Below are 19,346 nucleotides of genomic sequence, written 5' to 3'. Positions count from 1 at the left end.
TAAGCAATCAGTAGAACTTGACGGAAGGCAGCTAACCGAAGGGCACCTACCTTGCCTGGATACCTAGGCAGTATCACCAAACCCAACTGTCAACATATAATGCCTTCAAGACGTCACCTTCCAGACTCATGTACCTTAGTAGTATTTTCAGGTCTGGTTGGGTCAGCTACCTACCTACAAATGGGCCCTAGCTACAAAATCCTGCGGCTATCCACTCTCGGAAACACCCCTAGGGACGGACCCCGGCTTTTTCTGTACAGTACATGTATTCTCGCTACTCGCAAATTCGAGATCTTTACAGTCGAATGACAGCAGCCAGCCTCTTTGGGTCATGATGACTTCGCCGCACGATCGCATCGAGTCTAAAGCTTACATCACTCCACAGCACACGAGTTGGGCTTCTTAGTGTCAGCTGCCCCTGGACCTGCGTGCTCTGCCTTGCTTTCAGCACCAACAGCAACCCAGTGGCATGATGCCTGAATCTGTCAGCTACACCTCGAATCTCGTGTTGCAGAACCTCAATAATGAGATCAATGAACGGACCATTGCCTATCATGCCCCAAAGCAGGTCCGCCGCCGTCACATTGCATGACTCTGACCTTGCTGCACGCGTCTCAATACGGCCGTTGATGGATTATCTCACCTCGGTAGACAACAGCGCAGCATTTCGATCTCACCTCCTCGTTGATGTGCTTCCATCAACAGTCGGGTGATAAAAATTACCCCACGAATGCTGTTGTAGCGGGCGCAGATATCACTAACACAGGTCTTTTCTAGGGTCGGGTCCCAGCTTCTTCCAACCCCCCTGTCGGCCTGTCAATCGCTCACTAACGGCATGGCACCATAGACTTGTGATTCACAGCGTGACCACTTGTCAACATGGCCTTCCATTACATTACCCTACTCGACATCCAATACTACAAGTGACGCAGTGATGTCACGCCTTCGGCCTCTGACGAAGACCCTAGAGCGGCATTAACCGATCCATCGCGACAGTAGACACCTCGCATCTACAAGACATTCCATGACCTTGTTGTCGGGTCACCCAGCTGTCAAAGAACCAACTCTGGCACTACCTACGTATCGCATCTATCTACCTACAAAGCTAGGTAGTCAACGCTGCCGGCCGTCAGAATAATGTCCATATTAACGCCTATCAGAGAGGGTCCTGTCCCGCTCCCTTGTGGGACAGTGCCAAGTGGATTGCGATAAAGAACCCCAGAATGGGGTCTTACACCTCTGCATGTCGTAATGCAATCCAAATCAACTCATGATTGCCACGAGCTGGCTTGCTGATAATTGGGAGAATGGTGTACTGAAACAATCAGATATCGAACAAACACGGGATAATATATCTTCCGAGCCCATGGTTGTTCTGCCTTGTGGCACTCGATCGACGCCAGAACTTCCTGTCCTGTCACAAGTACTTCAGCAGTGACATTGAAGCGTCGAGGAGTGAGCCAGCGAGCGGAGGGGGTGGTTCATGCATGACATCCCTTGTCTGGGGAAGACAACCACGCCCTGCTGTATCTCTTCATATCCAATGGCAAACGATTGCCAAGACTCGTTGCTTGCCGATTTTGATTAAGCCAACGACAATACAAAAACCCTGACTCAATTCCCAAAACTATGACTAGATATAGGTGCTTTCTTGGAACCCGTATATCATAAGTTAATGCGATATACCACAGCGATGCGGTAATCGTCGGCAATGGCATTCAACTGCAACCTTGTCAAGACAGCTCAGTTCATTCCTATTTCGAGCTAGCTCAAAGTTTATCTATCGCTTAACTCCAACAACAACCAGGTTTCTTGGACTCAATCCATAGTCAAACACCGTTTCGACCCACGCGTGACGGACGAGATCGTCGTGTTCCTTGAGATATGTCCACCGGTCCGACACGATGAGCGACTCAACCGCCATTGCGCTGAAAGCCATGAGACTCCAAACAGCGCACAATTCCTTCTTCCGGGGCAGATATTGAGCCTCGTATCGTTCAATTTCTTCGTCTGTAATATCGCCCATCTTCTCCTGCATGACTTCTGCGTATTGTTTGTACTCGGTGTTGGTTGTGAGTTTCTCGACTGCTCCACGAACATAGGACTTGAATGTTCCATAGCAGCTTTTCCGTAATGACCCAATGATTACGGGATTGGTACTTATATCAAAGGGACTTTCGCTGTCATCCTGGGTGGAGGCTGGAGTTTCTGTCTGTTGGGATTCTCCTTGGCCATCTCCATGCCGGACCTTTTTTACCACGCCCCGGTCGAGAAAGATCTTTTGCAAGACTGCTCTGTAGAAGTGCCGGGAGAAGAATCCTGCGCTCTCCTTCTCGGTCCAGTTTTGTGGTGCTTGGCAGGCCATCATGCGAGCCGTGATATTGAGTCGCACGCCGTCCCCCTGGTATGTTGAAAACTTTTGGCTCATAGGGAAACCCTGCGGATCGTGCTTGTCTGATTCGCGAACGAGTCGGCCATTGACAGCTTGGAGAGTTGGTCTTAAGAAGGCATGCTTGTATGTCGGTGGACCAAGTTTCTCAGTCATCAAGTTGTAACAGCATCCAACGATGGCTACAGCCCGGATGTCGGGGTTGAGGACCAAAGAGCGGATTCCAAAGTGCGAGAGATTTCCGCAGGAATGGATTGACATGGCCATTAAGCTCAGGTCTTTCTTTTCGGCTTCTGTGTCGTTCTCAGTGTTGATTTGGGCGATGACCTCTCCCAGTTCACCACTGTCCAACCGGCCTGAAATGTATTGAACAGATCCCTTGCCCTTCTCCACAGTATACTCTGCTTCAAGTTCTTTGACAGGTTTGAACTCGAAGGCTTCATCGCCCGCCACCTCGCGAATAGCCTTGGCCAAGGCCTCTGGGTCGTCTTGAGCATCGGGTCCCCGGACTTCGAGGATCTTTGTCCATAGCTTTTTGTTCCTCATGACTTTCGGCTTGACAGCCAGTCCAGAGGACATGTCAAGACCTTTCGCTGCGTTGACGTTGTTCTCTCGCCCCTCGACGGCCACTACGTGCCGGTTATAAGGTTCACTCGCCATAGCTCGGCCAAGGTAGTTCTGGCCACTTCCAAAGTCCACATAGTGGGATATCTCGTTTCCATACTGCTCCCTGATGTCGTCCGAAAGTCGTGATAAATAGTCTGCAAAGTTGGTGACTTCATGGTTCTTCTTCACGTTCATACCTATGGCTACAGATCGTGGGAGAGCTGGTAGTTTCTCTTTAGGGGGCGTGAATGATCGACCAAGCGAAAGATTCCGAATTGTTCGGATGTACTCTATAAGACTCTCTGGCGGCTGCTCACCATCGTACTTGAGGGTTTCCAAATCATCGCGCATGAGGAGGTCCAAGAACTCCATAAGGCTGCATGAGAGGATGAACGGATGCCATTCTTTAGGGATGGCGTAGTGAAAGAGGCCAGGCTCAATGGTGAAAAAGTCCAGAATGTGAACACCACCGCACAGAATCTGGAAAGTTTCGGAGCTCCGAACAAACTTGAGAAGCTCATCAATATACTCTTCTGGTGACGAGAAATCGCCATTGAATGGCAAGGGTTTTTCCGGTATCATTTTGACTCAGGCGGTTAATAAGTTACCCTGGAGAGTTATCAGTCACCATTGCTGGTGGTGTTGCAGAAACCATATGCTTACGAATTATGTTGCACGTTGTATAATACGATTTCTCGTATTTATCTTCAGAAGTTGCTGTTAAGTATTGACCATCCCGGCTTGTGGTGGTTGTGAGAATAGGTAGCTCCGGCAAGAGCAAATCAGTAACTTTTGTGTGAACTTATTAATGACCACAGTCCAGAATAAGAGTTGAGAGACAACTCAGATTTACCGGTCTCGAGTAACCAGAAGTTAGAAGAAAGGTGTTAAGCAAGAACAATGTCCAAAGACATGAAACTGTGCCAACTTTTGTGGAGTTTCAATAATTGTTAAACATTATTCTCATAGTAGTTTTGGTGTGCGGGTCGATTTTGTAGGTGAGTCCTCGGTGTGTGCCAAAGTAGTACGTACAGATAAGCTCTCACCGAAGGCTCCCGGGTAAGCTCACCTGCAGGGTCCGAGCATGCAACGTCATCCCTTCCATCTAACTCGATGTCGCAGCCTTGAAGATCCTCAAACCACCTGTCTCTTTTGTTTTTTCTTTATCGTCGCGAGGTCACACAGAGTTGTAACGCGGTATTTCTGATTCGTATGGTTACTTCATCACTCTCAGGATGATGTCCTCCACCAACGACGAGGACCCCTTCCTCCAGGTCCAGCAGTACGTCCTCACCCTTTATCATGCGCTCAACTATCAATACTAACCACCATGCAGAGATGTCCTCAATCAGATGGCCAATACCAGGCCACTCTTCGCTTCATACCTTCGAATCCGCTCCCTTTCCACAAATGCCAATTCTCCAGAACTCGCCTCCGCCCGCTCCGATCTCGAAGCCTCCCTATCATCCCTTGCCGATGACTTGGCAGACCTAATCGCATCCGTCCAAGCAGTCGAGTCCAATCCTGCACAGTTCGGACTATCAGAACACGAAGTTACGCGCCGAAAGCGCCTTGTTCAGGAAGTCGGAGGCGAGATTGATGATATGCACGATGAGTTGGCGAAGAAGGTGGACGCGGGTGATCTACCCGACCCGAACGCCTTTGCGATCGATGGCGACCATGAGGACAACTATGCCGAGTTTGAGCAACAGCAGCAGATGGAGATGATGCACGAGCAAGATCAACATCTAGATGGCGTGTTCCAAACAGTCGGCAACTTGCGCCGGCAGGCAGATGATATGGGCAGGGAACTGGAGGAGCAGCGCGAGATGCTTGTGGATGTGGACAACGCTGCTGATCGCCTCACCAGCCGGTTGGCGACAGGTGTGCAGAAGCTGCAACATGTGATGCGACAAAACGAGGATCGCTACAGTAGCTGCTGTATAGCGGTTCTCATATTTGTCCTTATACTGTTGCTGATTCTCCTCCTCATCCTATAGCGCATTTGCCGCGGGGGTTCAGAGTCAAGTATACAGCTCTTTTGTTCAGCGTTCACGATATTGTTATGTATGGGAAAGCGGAGTTAAGGCTGGGAAACTACTCTTATGAGTACTCATACTGATCGACCAGGAATTTTCTTTTTCTTATTTAAATGTGTACATTAGAAAGATAGACAGAGGAGCAGTGGCCGTTATTCACCCAACGGCATCTTATTATCTAAAGACTCATCCAGCTTTCCAAACGCTTCGGGTGCAATACCTCATAATTGTGTACCATACAAGAATAGAGCTATCTTCAATTCTTCAAACTCCTTTCTTAATCGTGGTTAGGATAGGCCTCTATTCCATCTTGATTTCATCATACAGCCGGGTGTCTTGCGACCCTATACTAAGATCAGCCCGGATTCGGTCTTGAGTACATCTGCTAGAGCAGCCAGAGAGCCAGCAGCAGTGGCATTTTGGGGCGCCTTCTTTGGAAACTCAATAAGTGCAAGTCGTAGTGCCGCTAACGCAGCGTTGCCGTAGAAGCCGAGGAAGCGTTGCTCGTGGCCTTGGATCATGGACCGCAATACCACATATTGGGTGTTCGATGTCTCGTTGGGTGGCGTGTTGACGATGTAGGCGAGTGCCTTCCAATAGTTTGTGGGTGGGTAAGGATTCTTCTTAGATGATTTGCTGAAGTCTCTTAGAGACAGAGAAGCAAAGCCAGCACCCAGACCAGTCATTCTGTCATTGTGACTTTGTTCCGTAATCCACGATGGCCCATCCTTCTTCCACCCTATAGCGATTCGTCCGCGTTCTGTCCTGTCATTGCCTCTATGACCAAACAAGACAGGGCATACTATGCGATATTTGGCCATGAGGATATCCACCAAGGACTGACCTCGCCATTGGAATTCTTTGTTGGAAAAGATATGCGCAGCAAAGACACCAACGGGGTCCGCGGCTTTAGGGTTTGCGCCGCCTTCGTTAATGAACTGGTTCACAATGCCCTTGGCGCAGATGTTGATAAGATATATGAAGAGTGAAGGTAGAGTGGCATCGTTATTCATGGAGCCCTCCACAGGCTCTCTCTTGTCCACCACAAAGGCACTGACATCGATAGGAGGACTGGGAATCCGACCCTCCAAAGCCTCCTTGAGTGCACCTGTGATTTTGTTGATCTGTCTTCTGTGAGAGTCTGGTTCAAAGTGGTTGGATGCTGGCAACTTACAGGTTGAGTATTTGCTCCCTTTCCGCCCGTCAGTTGTCCGATAGCTACCCGAATTTCTCTACGAGCAGCACCGAGTTTGCCCTTCATGGGCGACCCGGCAACCTTTGACTGCGCTTGCAAGTCCCTTCTCAATTTCTTCAGCTCCTGGTGGATCTGAGAATAGCGATCGACACTAGCAGCCGGCTTAGCTGGCGCAGGTTGTACAGCTGGCGCAGCTGGCTTGGAGACCGGCTGAGGGGCGGTTGCAATAGCAGCAGGTGCATTTGCAGCTTGTGTCACCACCCCGTTCGGTTTCTGAAATGGATTCTGAGCAGATGGTTGGGTTGTACCGAATGGGTTACTTGGTTGTTTTGAAGCAAAAAGTCCAGTAGCAGGAGCCGCTGGAGCTGGAGGCTGAGCGGGCTTCTTGACTTCGGTGGCGGGTGTTGTAGAAGCCTCTGGCTGTTTTGATTCTTTCGCGGGAGTTGCACCGTTCGTTTTCGCGGGTTCCTGCTTGGCTGGGGATGCTGGCTGGGGCGCTGGCTCCGGTGGTAATTTAGGAACAGTCTTCGCCTTGAGTTCCCGAAGCCTTTTCTCCTCTGCGACTATGGCGGCCTCGGCCTTCAATCTCTCCTCCTCCTTGCGCTCTTCAGCAAGTATACGCTTGTGCTCTTCCTGCAGCTCATGAAGCTCATAGACTCGTATCGCTGCTTGGCGTACACGTTCGTGTTCTAGTTGCGCCGCCGCCAGAGCATCACGGTGACTGAGTTCGTTATTTCGGGTATCGCGAAGAAAAGATGAGGCGAGGTTACGCTCTGGGCTGGAGAGCAATTGATTCCTCTTGGCAGGCGAAGATAAAACCTTGGAGGGTGAAGAGAAGGCCATGATGGAAACAAAATATTGCTAGCCTCGCTATTAGGCTGGCATTTGAAATGTAGGTAAAGATTGTAGAACGCCAGGCAAGAAAATATCGAATGTAGAGTTTCACAGGGCAATTCTAACCTCGCAGTTAAGCAGCAAATACTCGACTATAGGCTTCAGACCTTGCGTTGAGTTTGCATTAAGAAGGTTGTTTTTGGGACTTGATAATGCAACCCTTAGAAAGAGGTTGGATGTCGATCCAGCAATAGAAACAATGCTGCAGGTACGTATCCAGCATTCAGAGATGCTTAACTTTATGCGGTATAGCCGCAGCATGCAAATGCCAGATCTCGGTCCCGCTAAAATAAAGTCCCGACACAGCCACACATCGACGGCCCGCCACATTTTGGACTCGGGGTCTGGTGCCTGAAGAACTCCAACGCGGGATTGTACTGTAGAACACTACCGCTAAGTCGAAAGCAGTAATAAGCTTACTCGAAATCGCAAAACCATGGATAGCTAGTTCCATGTCTTCTCACTTCTATGAACGTGTTTCAAGTTGAAGAGATAGAGAAACTGGAGATCTGAAGCCAATCCGAGGTCTCCAATTGGTCCAGATACTTTTTTTTATTTTTTATAGGAGGGTATTTATACGATCTGGGCGGTGTATAATTCCGTACCTTCTTCAAGATGGCGTTGTCTTGTGAAACATGGCTTCGATATTCCATTGCCATGTCGTTTCCCGATTGGGGAAATAAACATATGAGGAAACTTTATCTGAGGAGGAAACATAACCGACAGAACGGACAATTCTCCATTAAAGTATAGTAAAACGTTAGAAGCGATGCACGCGTCAACAAAGGGCGACACGATACCATCATTATCTGGGGATGCCTGCAATCCCGTGTTGCCAAGAGAAGCTGAAGCAACCGACCTGGAGCTTTGAGACAGACAAGGCACGATGGAGGACCCCGACTGAAGGGTTGCATTGACGGTGGTTCAAAATCTAGAACATGGGTGTGAATCACTGCCGTGGGCCGGGCCGTTGTTGGCCATTTGTATAAGGCATTTCAATTAAGCTCTATTTGAGAGGTATGCGGAAATTGTCCCAAAGCCACTGAAGCCTCTTTAGGGTGATTAGCGGCCAGGAGGGGAACGGGTTTGTGTGATACATATCAAGTTCGGTCAATGGCTTTGCCAGACGACCCTGTTAGTCGACAGGCGTTCTGAAACTCAATATGTGGCAGCTGTAGTGTACATATGCCACTTTTGTGTGAAGAATTAGATTGATATTTGACAGCACACGAATTCGTAGTCTACAATCGCTCAACAGAGAATGTATCAACAACTACAAAGTCAGGCAGTGCCTGTCTGAAACATGTCCATTACAACCTATGCGAGGCTGAAAGAACACATTGCTTGTCAGTGATCCACTAAAGCCGGACACGCAGCCGAGGAGAGCCTAGGCCTGACTAACTAACTGACTGGATGTTTTGATATGTGAAGATATTATTGCTTAGGGAAAACGTCTTCATTAATTCAAAACGAACCCAAGCCGAATCGATAACTCCTTTGTTACCCGCTTGAAAAGGCTCATGTCGGCTACCAAATGACCGATGAAAGTACCGTTGGCGATTAACGAGATCCAGCAAAAGAAAGGAAGGAATGCTAATGAGATCACTTTAACGAGCCACAGCCCACCATGTTCCGTCAGTAAGATGATGAAATACCCCTCGATGACGTTTAGTAGATGAATTTCTTGGATCGCTTCCATGTTGGCTCTATCAAATGTTCAAAGCTCACCCTTGAGCCGCAGGGAGGCCTGGCCTTTTCGTTGGAGCTGGAGGTTTGATTAATATGGATGTATCCATCCCATGGCGTGAAGCAGGGGGTTTCGTCGCCCCTAGCGTAGGCGGATACGGTTAAGCATCACTGCCTCGGGCAACCACAGGGTATTTCGTTCTGGGGGGCTCGAAAGTGTGACATTGGCCGTGAAAACGAAAGGGAAACGAGGGCTCAGTCATCCGTAGCCTGAGGGTATTGATCAAGGGAGGGAGCCTGTTTCGTCTTTGTTTGATAGTCATACTAATGAGTATGACAGAGAGACAGAGATATCGAAACGTATCTATCTAAGAAATAGTCGTCTAGAACATGGCTGGGTTTGGCACCCACAGCCCAGGGGCACATCATGGACGTTGAAGCTTGGGTCATCCAGGGGGAGGGAACGTTAATTGTTAGTACCTAGCACCCCGTAAATGGACAGGACAGCTCAGATGTTTACACGAACAATGCAGCCACAATTGTCGATATATCGATCACCTTTGAATATGTGTAATAACATCCACTGAAGCACCTAGTCTACGTATTCTGGTGAGTTGTTGAGTCCTACAACAAGCGCGACGTTGTCTTACAATAAACCTGACCCATGAGCCTATCCGCTTATGGGGATTCTTTCTGTTTGCTCCTGATGACGCCCTTTCTCATCCCTCGACGCCACACCCAGAAAGATCGACTCCTTGAATCATGACCATGCCCAATTTTAGCCTGGGGGTAGTGGTGCCTCCCGTCTCTGTATCCTTGTATGTGAACCGAACATGTCAATTGAGCTGGTGAATGTTTCTCAAGTCCATCGATGCTGAGGTACTTTGGCGCTCCGTGACACTGAGTTGTCAACAATATATTCTTGACATGTATCTGATGGAAGTAAAAAAGTGTGATAGGAGTTGATAGTTTCAGCTGTCCGAGCTGTCTGGTCATGGATTTATCCTGTGCTATTATGCTATGCTCCAGGCTCCATGGCACTTAGGAGATAGCATCCCCGCTATTAGCGGAGTCAGCCGGCGTCAGTGCGAGCTTCAGGTGCTAGGGGCTCTCGGGGCTCTACCACGCTGGGATTGATCCCACTAGAGCTGTGTTAGACCAGCAGCCAACCCCATCTTTAGGCGCCTTCAAGGTCAATCCCCCGGTCCAGCTGCCCGGACGCCAGACCAGAGCATCCATTCTAAACTGGTGATGGAAGGGATGCCCCATAAGCCTGCGTACAATACCCAAGGCTTAGAAGGTGATGGGATGTTAGGCTGTCAGGGCCCGGTGATATCAAGGGGAAAAAAGAGAACAAGACAGCGCGCAGCTTATCATCGTCAGGCAGGTTACGTAGCTGCTGCGCGTTTGTTGCACCCTGTAGCTGCTGTTTGGAGAGTTTGACAATATATGAGATGAAAGTACCTAAACGGGGAAGGTACATCAGCGCCCTACCTGCTGTACGAGAGTAGAAGTAAATTTAGACCAGAAGGTACATTGCCGTATCCCACTTCCCTCACACTCCACTTGGAGCTAAAGCATCTGTCTTGTCTATCTATCCACCCATCCTCTCATCCATCCATCCCTCCTCTTCCTCTTCTCCTCCATAACTTACCCTCGTCTCTCTTCCTCTTGCCGGGAGTTGGAATTTTGTTCCATTCATCCAGGCTTTCACTTCTCGTCGTCTCACCAACTGCCTCTTCATCGCCGCCTTTCCAAACCACGCTCCTTGGCTCAGCGCAAGCTCGTCTACCCTCCTTTTGGGCAAACATTGTCCCGCCGTGCCATCGCCTATCGCCATCGCAATTCGCCTCATCCATTGCCCGTCACTCAACAGGCTCACCATCCTCATTCCGTTGTCCATCTTCGGCTACCATAAAAGCTTCACGATATCAGATCCAACTAGCTGTATCCTGATCCATCCCCTCGCCGAACATCGACGTGCTATATTTACACTACACTCCGAACGCTCTTGACTGCCCAACATGGAGCAGCAGCAACAGCAACCCCCGCAGCAGCCGCAACAGCAGCAGCAGCAACAATCGCAGCCTCAACAGCATGCTTCTCAGCAGCAGCCCCAGGTTGGCGGCGTCCCTGGGCCTGCTGGACGCAGACTTCATATTGCCCATCGCCGAAGCCCTTCTGAGCTGACGCCACTGATGAGCATGTTTGCTAACCCTGGAAGTAAGTCATGACATTACCGACATTCTGTTTTTCGTCTTCTTTTCTTAATGCATTCGCATATGGCTCCATGGTAGCTTACCTGGCCTTTGTGTTATGCACTTGCCTATTTCCCACATGCATTATTCCCGTTGCCTCAACGCCGCTCCGATCTCAACATGCTAACGTTGTTGTCTTCCAGTGGAGCAGCTTGCCATTCAGCAGCAGATCGAGTTGTTGCAACAGCAGCAGCAGCAGATTCAAGCTACGCATCAGCAATATGTCAACATGGGGATGATGCCTCCAGGACAGCCTATCGGTCCTGGCGGTGCGTTCAATCCTTTGCAGCCAATGCCTAATATGTCGCAGGCTGCTTTCCAGTTCCCCAACCAAGTGCCTCAGCAGAACATTGCCCCCCCTACCCAGCCACTATCACATCGCCGTAATCAGTCGGCACTTCCCAACATGGGCATGGGACCTCCCCCCGCGCCCTCCTCTGGAGCTTCTGGAAACGCCCCCTTCGGCAGCTTTGAAGCCCCCCAAGCCCAAGCCCAAGGACGAGAGAACTCCGGAGGCCGAGGCGGTCGTGGTGGACCCCCTGGCGGAGGTCATCAGAGAAGGCACTCTCTCGCTCTTGCCGACGCCAAGAAGGCCGCCGAACTCGCCCAGCAGAAGCGAACGACTACAGGCTTTTCGTTCCCTGCCTCTCCTGCCCCTGATGACGAGAACAAGCCTGCTTCTCAGTCTACTCTCGATGTTCCCGTTGCCCAAGGATCAGGCCGCGGAGGACGTGGAGGTCATGGCCGCAGCCAGAGTATGGCCGTCAATGGCCGAGGCGGCGGCCGTGGTGGCGGTTTGAACGCTGAGAGCAGCGAATTTCAGCGCCGCGGTAGCGGCCACGCTCGTACTGGATCCCGTAACTTCGAAGGAAACTGGCGTACTCAAGGTCAGGGTCAGGATCAGCCTGGCAACGCTGGCCAGAACCAAGGTTTCCAACCTGGCCATCGACCTCGTGGATCCATGAACCAATCCGTCTCCGGAGTAGGAGGTTTCCAGTACAACCCTAACCAGCCCCAGGTCATGCAGATGCCAAACCAGATGATGATGCCTCAGATGTATGGTCAGCAGCTTAACCCCATGCAGCTGAACCAGCTGCAGGCTTTGCAAGCCGCTCAGATGAACGGTCAGCAATTCGTCGGTCTCCAGGGCTCACAGCATGCTGGTCAACTCGGCGGTCAGCAGCAGCAACAGCAGCGCAAGACCCTGTTCACCCCCTACCTCCCACAGGCCTCTCTTCCAGCTCTCTTGGGTGATGGCCAGCTCGTTTCTGGTATCCTCCGTGTTAACAAGAAGAACCGTAGCGATGCTTATGTTACCACTCAGGATGGCCTTCTTGATGCTGACATCTTCATTTGCGGTAGCAAGGACCGAAACCGTGCGCTTGAGGGTGATCTCGTCGCCGTTGAGCTTCTAGATGTTGATGAAGTCTGGGGCCAGAAGCGCGAGAAAGAAGAGAAGAAGAAGCGCAAGGACATCACTGACACCCGATCTGGATCCACCAGCCAGGGCAACCAGAACTCTGGTAACAACAACGAGGGTAACCCCCCTGAGGGTGGCATTCGCCGTCGTGGTAGTCTGCGCCAGCGACCCACCCAAAAGAAGAACGACGACGTCGAAGTCGAAGGCCAGAGCCTCCTCCTTGTCGAAGAGGAGGAAATTAATGACGAGCAGAAGCCTCTATACGCTGGTCACGTTGTTGCGGTTGTTGAGCGTGTTGCCGGTCAAATGTTCTCCGGTACCCTTGGTCTGCTCCGTCCCAGCAGTCAAGCCACCAAGGAGAAGCAGGAGGCCGAGAGGGCTGCCCGTGAGGGTAACAACTCCCGTCACCCCGAGCCTCGACAGCAGGAGAAGCCAAAGATTGTTTGGTTCAAGCCCACTGATAAGCGTGTACCCCTCATCGCTATCCCCACTGAGCAGGCCCCCCGCGATTTCGTCGAGAAGCACCAAGACTACGCGGACCGAATCTTTGTGGCTTGCATAAAGCGCTGGCCCATTACTTCCCTCCACCCCTTCGGAACTCTCGTCGAGCAGCTTGGACGCATGGGCGATCTCAAGGTTGAGACTGATGCTCTCCTTCGTGATAACAACTTTGCTTCAGACGAGTTTTCTGATGCTGTTCTCCGCAGCGTTGGTCTCCAGGATTGGTCTCTCGAAAAGGAAGATGAGACTGCTATTGCCGAGCGTCGCGACTACCGCGAGGAGAATGCCTTCACAATCGACTACAACGGAGGTGCTGAACTTGGCAATGCTGTCCATGTCAAGTCTCGCCCTGATGGCAAGATCGAGATCGGTGTCCACGTTGCAGACATTGCTCACTTCGTCAAGCCCAACTCTCTTGTCGACCGTGAGGCCAAGAAGCGAGGCACCTCAGTTCAGCTCAAGAACCGCTTCTGTGCTTTGTTGCCTCCCAAGCTGTCCACTGAGATTTGCTCTCTGACCCCCGATCAGGATCGCCTCGCTGTGTCTGTTGTTTTCAACGTAAACCCCCACACAGGATCTGTCGCCGAAGGCGACGCCTGGGTTGGCCGTTCAATTGTCAAGAGTGCTGGCAAGGTTTCTCTCAACGAAATTAACGAGGCTCTCACCAACCCCTCTGAGTACAAGAACCCGGCTGTTCCTGTTAACAGCATTCAGATTCTTAACGCTGTTTCACAGAAGTTCCGGGAAGCTCGCCTGGGTGCTGGTGGCGAGCCGATTGCCCCTCTCAGGCTGTTCCAGCAGCTTGACGACGAGAATGACCCAGTCCAAGACAACCTCTTTGACTCCACCCAGGCTCTCGAGCTTGTTGAAGAGTTGGTTCATAAGGCCAATGCTCATGTGGCACAACGACTTGTTGAGGGACTTCCCGAGAAGGCTTTCCTCCGTCGCCAGTCCGCCCCTAACCCTCGTCGCCTTCAGACCTTTGTCGAGCGTATGACAGCTTTGGGTTATGACATCGACTCGTCTGGCAGCGGAGCTCTTCAAAACAGCCTCTTCAAGGTCGATGACCCTGATCTGCGCAAGGGTATGGAGACACTCGTCGTCAAATCTATGCAGAGGGCCAAGTACTTCATCTCAGGAAAGACCAACAAGCAATTGTGGCCTAACTATGCTCTCAACCTGCCTCTTTACACTCACTTCACCAGCCCTACTCGTCGTTACGCCGACATAATTGTTCATCGTCAATTGGAGGCTGTTCTCTCCGAGGGCAAGATTGAGTTCACTGACGACCTGGAAAACCTTGTCAAGACTGCTGAGTCCTGCAACACTAAGAAGGACTCGGCTCAAAATGCTCAAGAGCAGAGCGTTCACATCGAATCTTGCCGAACAATGGACAAGAAGCGACAGGAAGCTAACGGTGATCTCATCGCCGAGGGTATTGTCCTGTGCGTGTACGAGTCAGCCTTTGATGTCCTCATTCCTGAATGGGGATTCGAGAAGCGAGTTCACTGCGATCAGCTGCCTTTGAAGAAGGCTGAGTTCCGTAAAGAGAAGCGAGTCCTCGAGCTCTACTGGGAGAAGGGTGTTCCCAGCTCCGCCTTTGTACCCGAAGATGAGCGACCCAAGGCGGCGGCTTCCATTCGACACTCGAATGCTATGGCTGCCCAGCGTCAGGCTGAGGAGGCCGAACGCGTCCGAAAGGAGCGCGAGGAGGCTACCCGTAAGCAAACCGATACAGGCACCATCTCTACTGATGATGTCGATGCCCTGTTCGACGACGACGACGACAACCAATCAGACGTGACCGAGGCTATGGCCGGAGCTTCACTGGCTGAACGTCCGACCCAGAGTGTTCCCGGTTCCCCAACTCGATCCACATCCAACGCTGGCAACCTGCACCGCACTCGCTCTGACTCCAAGGTTCCTGTGACAGAGGCCGTTGAGACTCGCCTTACCAACAAGGAGAAGTACCTCAATCTGTTCTCGCTCCGCGAAGAGGGCGGCGACTACATCCAGGATGTGACGGAGATGACGAGAGTGCCGGTCATTCTGAAGACTGACCTTACCAAGAGCCCACCGTAAGTTATCCTGCAAGAGTAATATTGGAGAATTTTGCTAACCAAGAACTCAGTTGCTTGACAATCCGATCCCTGAACCCCTACGCTTTGTAGAGTGAGAATAAAAGTTAGCTGGCGACGGTAATGGTGACAATGTATGTAGTGTGGCAAGTCTGGAGCGTGGACTGCTTATTAGTCAAGGATAAAGTTATATCTATCATAGGGAGGTGAGCGTTGCCAGGGATTGACAAGACTGTCAGAAGGAGTTGGACTTTTAGCTGGCGGTATAGTTATGGATAGGAGAAGACATAGTGGAGGTAATTTCATCTTTGCTCAAGCAGTATACGATGTTCCCTGTCACGACAATAAGATGCCAAGAGTGTCCGGCTATGAAGTGACTGTATCACGATGTGCACTTTAAATTTGCCCAAGGGTGTAGTCTAGTTACCTGCCGAATTAATATCTTGGCTTCCCTTGGCTATTGATCAGATAGTCTTTGGAAAGTTGTTGGGCTGACTGGATAAACGAGTTTATCGTCGCGTATCTTACGCTCGGTTTAGGCTGTAAACATTATCCGCAGGGGTTGAGGTGCAACTGTATCAGCTGTGTTTCGGCCAATGGCCGAGCCGAGCATAGCTTTGACAGCATGTAATAGCAGAAGAGTTCTCTGTGCGTTGTTTCACCGTTTAGGGCATAGTGTGCTGGTATATAGAGTTGGTGCTAAGGAATATCACATTCACATATGCAATATCCATATCTCGGGACGGTTTCACAGTTCCAGTTGTCGGCGTCTCAGATCTACAGATGGGGAACCCTGGCAGTCCGGGTACTACAGAGACGGTCGGCGGAAACGTTTGAAGGGGAAGGACGTTAAACACGGCTATCTTGTATTCCTGCATATCGGCCTCTCTTGGCACCAGTCGTGAAGCATGCCGAGGACCCCTGGCCTGCCCAAGCCACGGATGCTGCTAAACCCGTAGTCGCAGAGCAGAAGACAGAGTTGAGATGAAAATCCTGGTGTTGAGCCGGCAGAGAGAGATATAAGGCTGCCTGTTCTTCTCCGTTGAATGTTTTGTTCTGACTTGACTCGACGACTTACAAAGACAACAAGTTTCAGTCCATTTCGTTTCTACTCACTCGTTCAATAAGCGCTGGCCTGCTTTTGATCTTCGATTCTTCTCACCAACTATCTACTTTTTAATACTTATTTACTCGACTTTGCTGGCTGGTCCGACACATTCTCTTTATTTACTAGTACAATATGGCTTCTCTCAAGACTATCCTTTTTGGCCTCTTTGCCGGCTCCGCATTGGCAATGCCTTCAGTTCCTATGTTCACCAAGAGACAACTACGATATCATGAGCTCTCCAAGCGTCAAAACGATGCTGCCGCCGCTGCCGGCCTCGATGACCCCAGTATCTTGCAATTGTAAGTCGTCTTGATCTGATACTTCTTCACCTGAACAAAACTAACACCTGTATCTAGTGCCTTGACATTGGAACATCTCGAAAATGCCTTCTACCGCGAATCTTTCCTTACCATTTCCGACGAACAATTCGCTCCCCTCGGTCTCGAAGGTCAGACACTTGAGGATGTTAAGTCCATTGGCAAGACGGAAGCCTCTCACGTCACTCTTCTCCAGTCAGCCCTTACAGCTGCAGGCTTCGCTCCTGTCCAGGAGTGCAAGTACGACTTCAAGGGCGCAACTGCCGACCCAGCTGCCATGGTTGCTACTGCTGCCATCCTCGAGAGTGTTGGTGTATCAGCCTACCTCGGCGCAGCACCTCTTCTCACCGACCCTGCCATTCTTGGCACCGCCGGAGCAATTCTCACCGTCGAAGCACGACACCAGACTGCCATTCGAGTCTTCTCCAAGGCCGTGGCTGTTCCTCAACCTCTCGACACACCTCTCGGTCCCCGTGCAGTCTTCTCTCTCGCTGCTCCATTCATCACTGAGTGTCCTGAGGGATCCAACCTCCAAGTTGAGGCTTTCCCAGCTCTGGCCATGGCAGAGGGCCAGGCAGCTGAAGCTGTCACCATCGGAACCAAGGTGAAGCTTACTTCTGAGGCTGCGGCTGGTGCTACCTTCTGCGGTTTCACAGCTGGAGGTTTACTCCCTGGCGGAACCAAGTTCACCAAGTTCACCGAGGGAGAGGGCTGTGAGGTTCCTCAGGGTGCTGCGGGAGTTGTTTATGTTACATTGACGAGTGATGGACCTTTGGAGGGCGTGTTGTCTGATGATATTACCATGGCTGGGCCTATGGTTTTGACCATCTCGTAAGGGGATATGAATCTATGTTGTGTTAATTAGTGGTGGCGCTGTAATATTACTTAATACCCAGACTGAGTAGCTACTTTTGCTCAAGCCAATATTATTACTAGTAACTCACTATCCCGACGGTGCAGATTCATGTGTACCGTAAGTGACTTCAGTTGATACATGCCATCCGTGCAATATTCCTATAGATGATATAGTACGCATGCCGAGGTTGGCCGGCCTGGCTATATCTACTTGTAAATCTGAGTTGCTTCGTCCAGCGATCTTCGAAGCCGCTTCTTGTGGAACATATTGTTATGCACTCCAGTTCCCCCTTGGCACCGTCTTATCCATCCCCACAAGTCCTGGTGGAAACTCGTTCAACACTTCTGCTAATGTGATAACTTTTATGCTCCTGACTTTTATGCCACCCGCGCCAACGCCGCTTAAGTCTGCAAGACGGTGTGCCCAAAAGGCGTCATGCTTAGAGACCACTGTAATGTAACATCTACCATAGATCTGCCTCAAGTTCAAATCATGCTCTAGAAAGGTCGTGCTTCAAAGTACGCCTGGGCTCTAGCCCAGGCCTCCTTATCCTCTGCCCGCATTTCGTCCACTGTCAGCGCTTCCACACCCTTGGCAAGTGCGTCGACAAAGTCGCGTGCAACTCGGAAGTCCTCCGTCAGTGCCTCGGCGTATGGCACAAACGTCTTTGGGAACTCCTCCAGCCGGTCCAGTCGGCCTTGCTTGTCCCCACCGGCTTCGTCGTCGTCGAAGAAGGTCATCACAGCAATTCCGAGACCAATGTCAGGTTCCTGTTGGAAAGGTAGACTTTGCAGAAGTTAGTATCGCATGGTGAAAGATGGGAGATAGCCTTACCGTGAGCTGATTTCCAGATAATCATCCCTTTCGCGTTTGGATTGTCCGTACAGGAACATTGAAGCCACAATAGCCTCGATGAGATCCCGATCAGCTTCTCTCATGGCAGAGGCCAGAGACCAGAAGCTCAGGATACTCTTGTTAAGAGGACCAGTGTAACCCAAGGCTTGATGCCGAAGCTTCAACAGAGATGCACACTCACTGATCAGCACAAGGGTTGCCTTCTCCTCGTAGGTGCCCTTTCGGGGCAACCCAGGCTGGCCTTCAGTGTGCTTTCCTGTCAAAAGGCCGTTCCTGATAAGCTCAAACGCGACTAGTGCTGCTTCTGACAGACCGGTCACCTCAGGATTGCTCTCCTTGACATCCTGCAGAGTGATCAGGGTGGTTGCCAAAGCATTGCCCCACTTTGTGAGCTTATGCTGGTCATCAGTATACCCTCTCAAGTGGATGAATCGCCAAATAGCCACCGAGGTCACCATATTTGTGCTGTCAATTCCTTTGATAGGCCTCTCCTTGGGGAATGTCTTTTCAACGAACTCGGGGTTAGCAAGCGACAAGACTTCCAACGACACGGGGCCAGCAAAATCCTCAGGGTAAAATGCACGAACATCTTCCTCCTTGACGTCCCAACTGGCAACCGTCTGCGAAGGGGGAGGATTGATAGAACGATAGTTGATAGTGTATGAGTATTTGGGATCAAACCAAGCCCGCACTTTGATATTCTTGTGCTGAATACCACGGTGAAGCCTGGGAATCAGAAGAGAAAGCGCCTGCTCCTTGATGGGCACTATTCTGTCAGTGACCAACTTCTTGTACTCGTCTGATGCAACGCCATCCAAGGTAGGCTGGATAACAACTTGTCCATGGGTGATGTTTCCTAGTAGACGAGGTCCAATCAACCCAACGTTTAGGTAGTGGAAGAGTTCAGCTGGGAGCTGGAGGCCGAGATATTCATGGTTGTCACTAGTCAAGTGCTCATAGTCGTTGACACGGATCTCACCGCTCTCGGCGATATAGACGAAGTGGTGAACGGCCATTCTGGCCTTGCGATACTTGTCGAGCCAGTTGGGGTCCTTGTTTTGCAGTATGTCGTTGAAGCTAGCGCAAGCAGTTGCAACACTGTTCTCGGCAGTCCTCAGCAGATTGGCGGCAGTCGAGATGTTAT

The 19,346-nt window shown here is 50.8% G+C and overlaps 6 protein-coding genes across 6 annotated transcripts; 3 read left to right on the top strand and 3 right to left on the bottom strand.

Annotated features, from left to right (window-relative positions):
* Positions 1 to 1,780: 1,780 nt before the first annotated feature.
* Positions 1,781 to 3,577, bottom strand: B0J16DRAFT_265507 (methyltransferase domain-containing protein; the record flags this gene model as incomplete). The annotated part of the gene is made up of 1 exon (XM_046123399.1): positions 1,781 to 3,577. The coding sequence occupies one exon, from the start codon at positions 3,575 to 3,577 to the stop codon at positions 1,781 to 1,783; it is 1,797 nt and encodes a 598-aa protein (XP_045984665.1).
* A 653-nt stretch (positions 3,578 to 4,230) lies between these two features.
* B0J16DRAFT_382618 (t-SNARE) lies at positions 4,231 to 4,995 on the top strand (the record flags this gene model as incomplete). Its single annotated transcript, XM_046131255.1, has 2 exons — positions 4,231 to 4,277; positions 4,332 to 4,995. The coding sequence occupies 2 exons, from the start codon at positions 4,231 to 4,233 to the stop codon at positions 4,993 to 4,995; spliced, it is 711 nt and encodes a 236-aa protein (XP_045984664.1).
* A 191-nt stretch (positions 4,996 to 5,186) lies between these two features.
* Positions 5,187 to 7,290, bottom strand: B0J16DRAFT_100735 (GLE1-like protein-domain-containing protein). The gene is made up of 2 exons (XM_046121263.1): positions 6,209 to 7,290; positions 5,187 to 6,158 (listed from the first exon to the last, which is right to left on the bottom strand). Exons 1-2 carry the CDS (start codon positions 7,070 to 7,072, stop codon positions 5,379 to 5,381), a joined length of 1,644 nt encoding a protein of 547 aa, XP_045984663.1. The 5' UTR covers positions 7,073 to 7,290; the 3' UTR covers positions 5,187 to 5,378.
* A 1,021-nt stretch (positions 7,291 to 8,311) lies between these two features.
* B0J16DRAFT_337941 (uncharacterized protein) lies at positions 8,312 to 9,120 on the bottom strand. The gene has a single exon (XM_046127404.1). The coding sequence runs from the start codon at positions 8,820 to 8,822 to the stop codon at positions 8,583 to 8,585; it is 240 nt and encodes a 79-aa protein (XP_045984662.1). The 5' UTR covers positions 8,823 to 9,120; the 3' UTR covers positions 8,312 to 8,582.
* Positions 9,121 to 10,416: 1,296 nt separating this feature from the next.
* On the top strand, positions 10,417 to 15,477 carry B0J16DRAFT_284597 (uncharacterized protein). Its single transcript, XM_046124027.1, has 3 exons — positions 10,417 to 11,032; positions 11,211 to 15,066; positions 15,120 to 15,477. The coding sequence occupies exons 1-3, from the start codon at positions 10,834 to 10,836 to the stop codon at positions 15,157 to 15,159; spliced, it is 4,095 nt and encodes a 1,364-aa protein (XP_045984661.1). The 5' UTR covers positions 10,417 to 10,833; the 3' UTR covers positions 15,160 to 15,477.
* Positions 15,478 to 16,139: 662 nt separating this feature from the next.
* On the top strand, positions 16,140 to 17,390 carry B0J16DRAFT_100635 (ferritin-like domain-containing protein). The gene is made up of 2 exons (XM_046121260.1): positions 16,140 to 16,473; positions 16,531 to 17,390. Exons 1-2 carry the CDS (start codon positions 16,307 to 16,309, stop codon positions 17,324 to 17,326), a joined length of 963 nt encoding a protein of 320 aa, XP_045984660.1. The 5' UTR covers positions 16,140 to 16,306; the 3' UTR covers positions 17,327 to 17,390.
* The last annotated feature ends 1,956 nt before the right edge of the window (positions 17,391 to 19,346 follow it).

Source organism: Fusarium flagelliforme (assembly GCF_020744385.1).
Source record: "Fusarium flagelliforme strain FIESC 12 MPI-CAGE-AA-0113 chromosome Unknown B0J16scaffold_3, whole genome shotgun sequence".
Taxonomy (NCBI): domain Eukaryota; kingdom Fungi; phylum Ascomycota; class Sordariomycetes; order Hypocreales; family Nectriaceae; genus Fusarium; species Fusarium flagelliforme.
The sequence above is the reverse complement of the archived record's forward strand: the minus strand, read 5'-3'. Positions and strand labels throughout refer to the sequence as shown.

What these genes read in the sequence shown, in the direction of transcription:
- B0J16DRAFT_100635 (XM_046121260.1), top strand. Translation starts at nt 16,307, where the DNA reads ATGGCTTCTCTCAAGACTATCCTTTTTGGCCTCTTTGCCGGCTCCGCA. An exon ending in GACCCCAGTATCTTGCAATT is followed by an intron (nt 16,474 to 16,530) that starts GTAAGTCGTCTT and finishes ACCTGTATCTAG; the next exon opens with TGCCTTGACATTGGAACATC.
- B0J16DRAFT_284597 (XM_046124027.1), top strand. Translation starts at nt 10,834, where the DNA reads ATGGAGCAGCAGCAACAGCAACCCCCGCAGCAGCCGCAACAGCAGCAG. An exon ending in CATGTTTGCTAACCCTGGAA is followed by an intron (nt 11,033 to 11,210) that starts GTAAGTCATGAC and finishes GTTGTCTTCCAG; the next exon opens with TGGAGCAGCTTGCCATTCAG. An exon ending in GACCTTACCAAGAGCCCACC is followed by an intron (nt 15,067 to 15,119) that starts GTAAGTTATCCT and finishes CCAAGAACTCAG; the next exon opens with TTGCTTGACAATCCGATCCC.
- B0J16DRAFT_100735 (XM_046121263.1), bottom strand. Translation starts at nt 7,072, where the DNA reads ATGGCCTTCTCTTCACCCTCCAAGGTTTTATCTTCGCCTGCCAAGAGG. An exon ending in AGGGAGCAAATACTCAACCT is followed by an intron (nt 6,159 to 6,208) that starts GTAAGTTGCCAG and finishes CACAGAAGACAG; the next exon opens with ATCAACAAAATCACAGGTGC.
- B0J16DRAFT_337941 (XM_046127404.1), bottom strand. Translation starts at nt 8,822, where the DNA reads ATGGAAGCGATCCAAGAAATTCATCTACTAAACGTCATCGAGGGGTAT.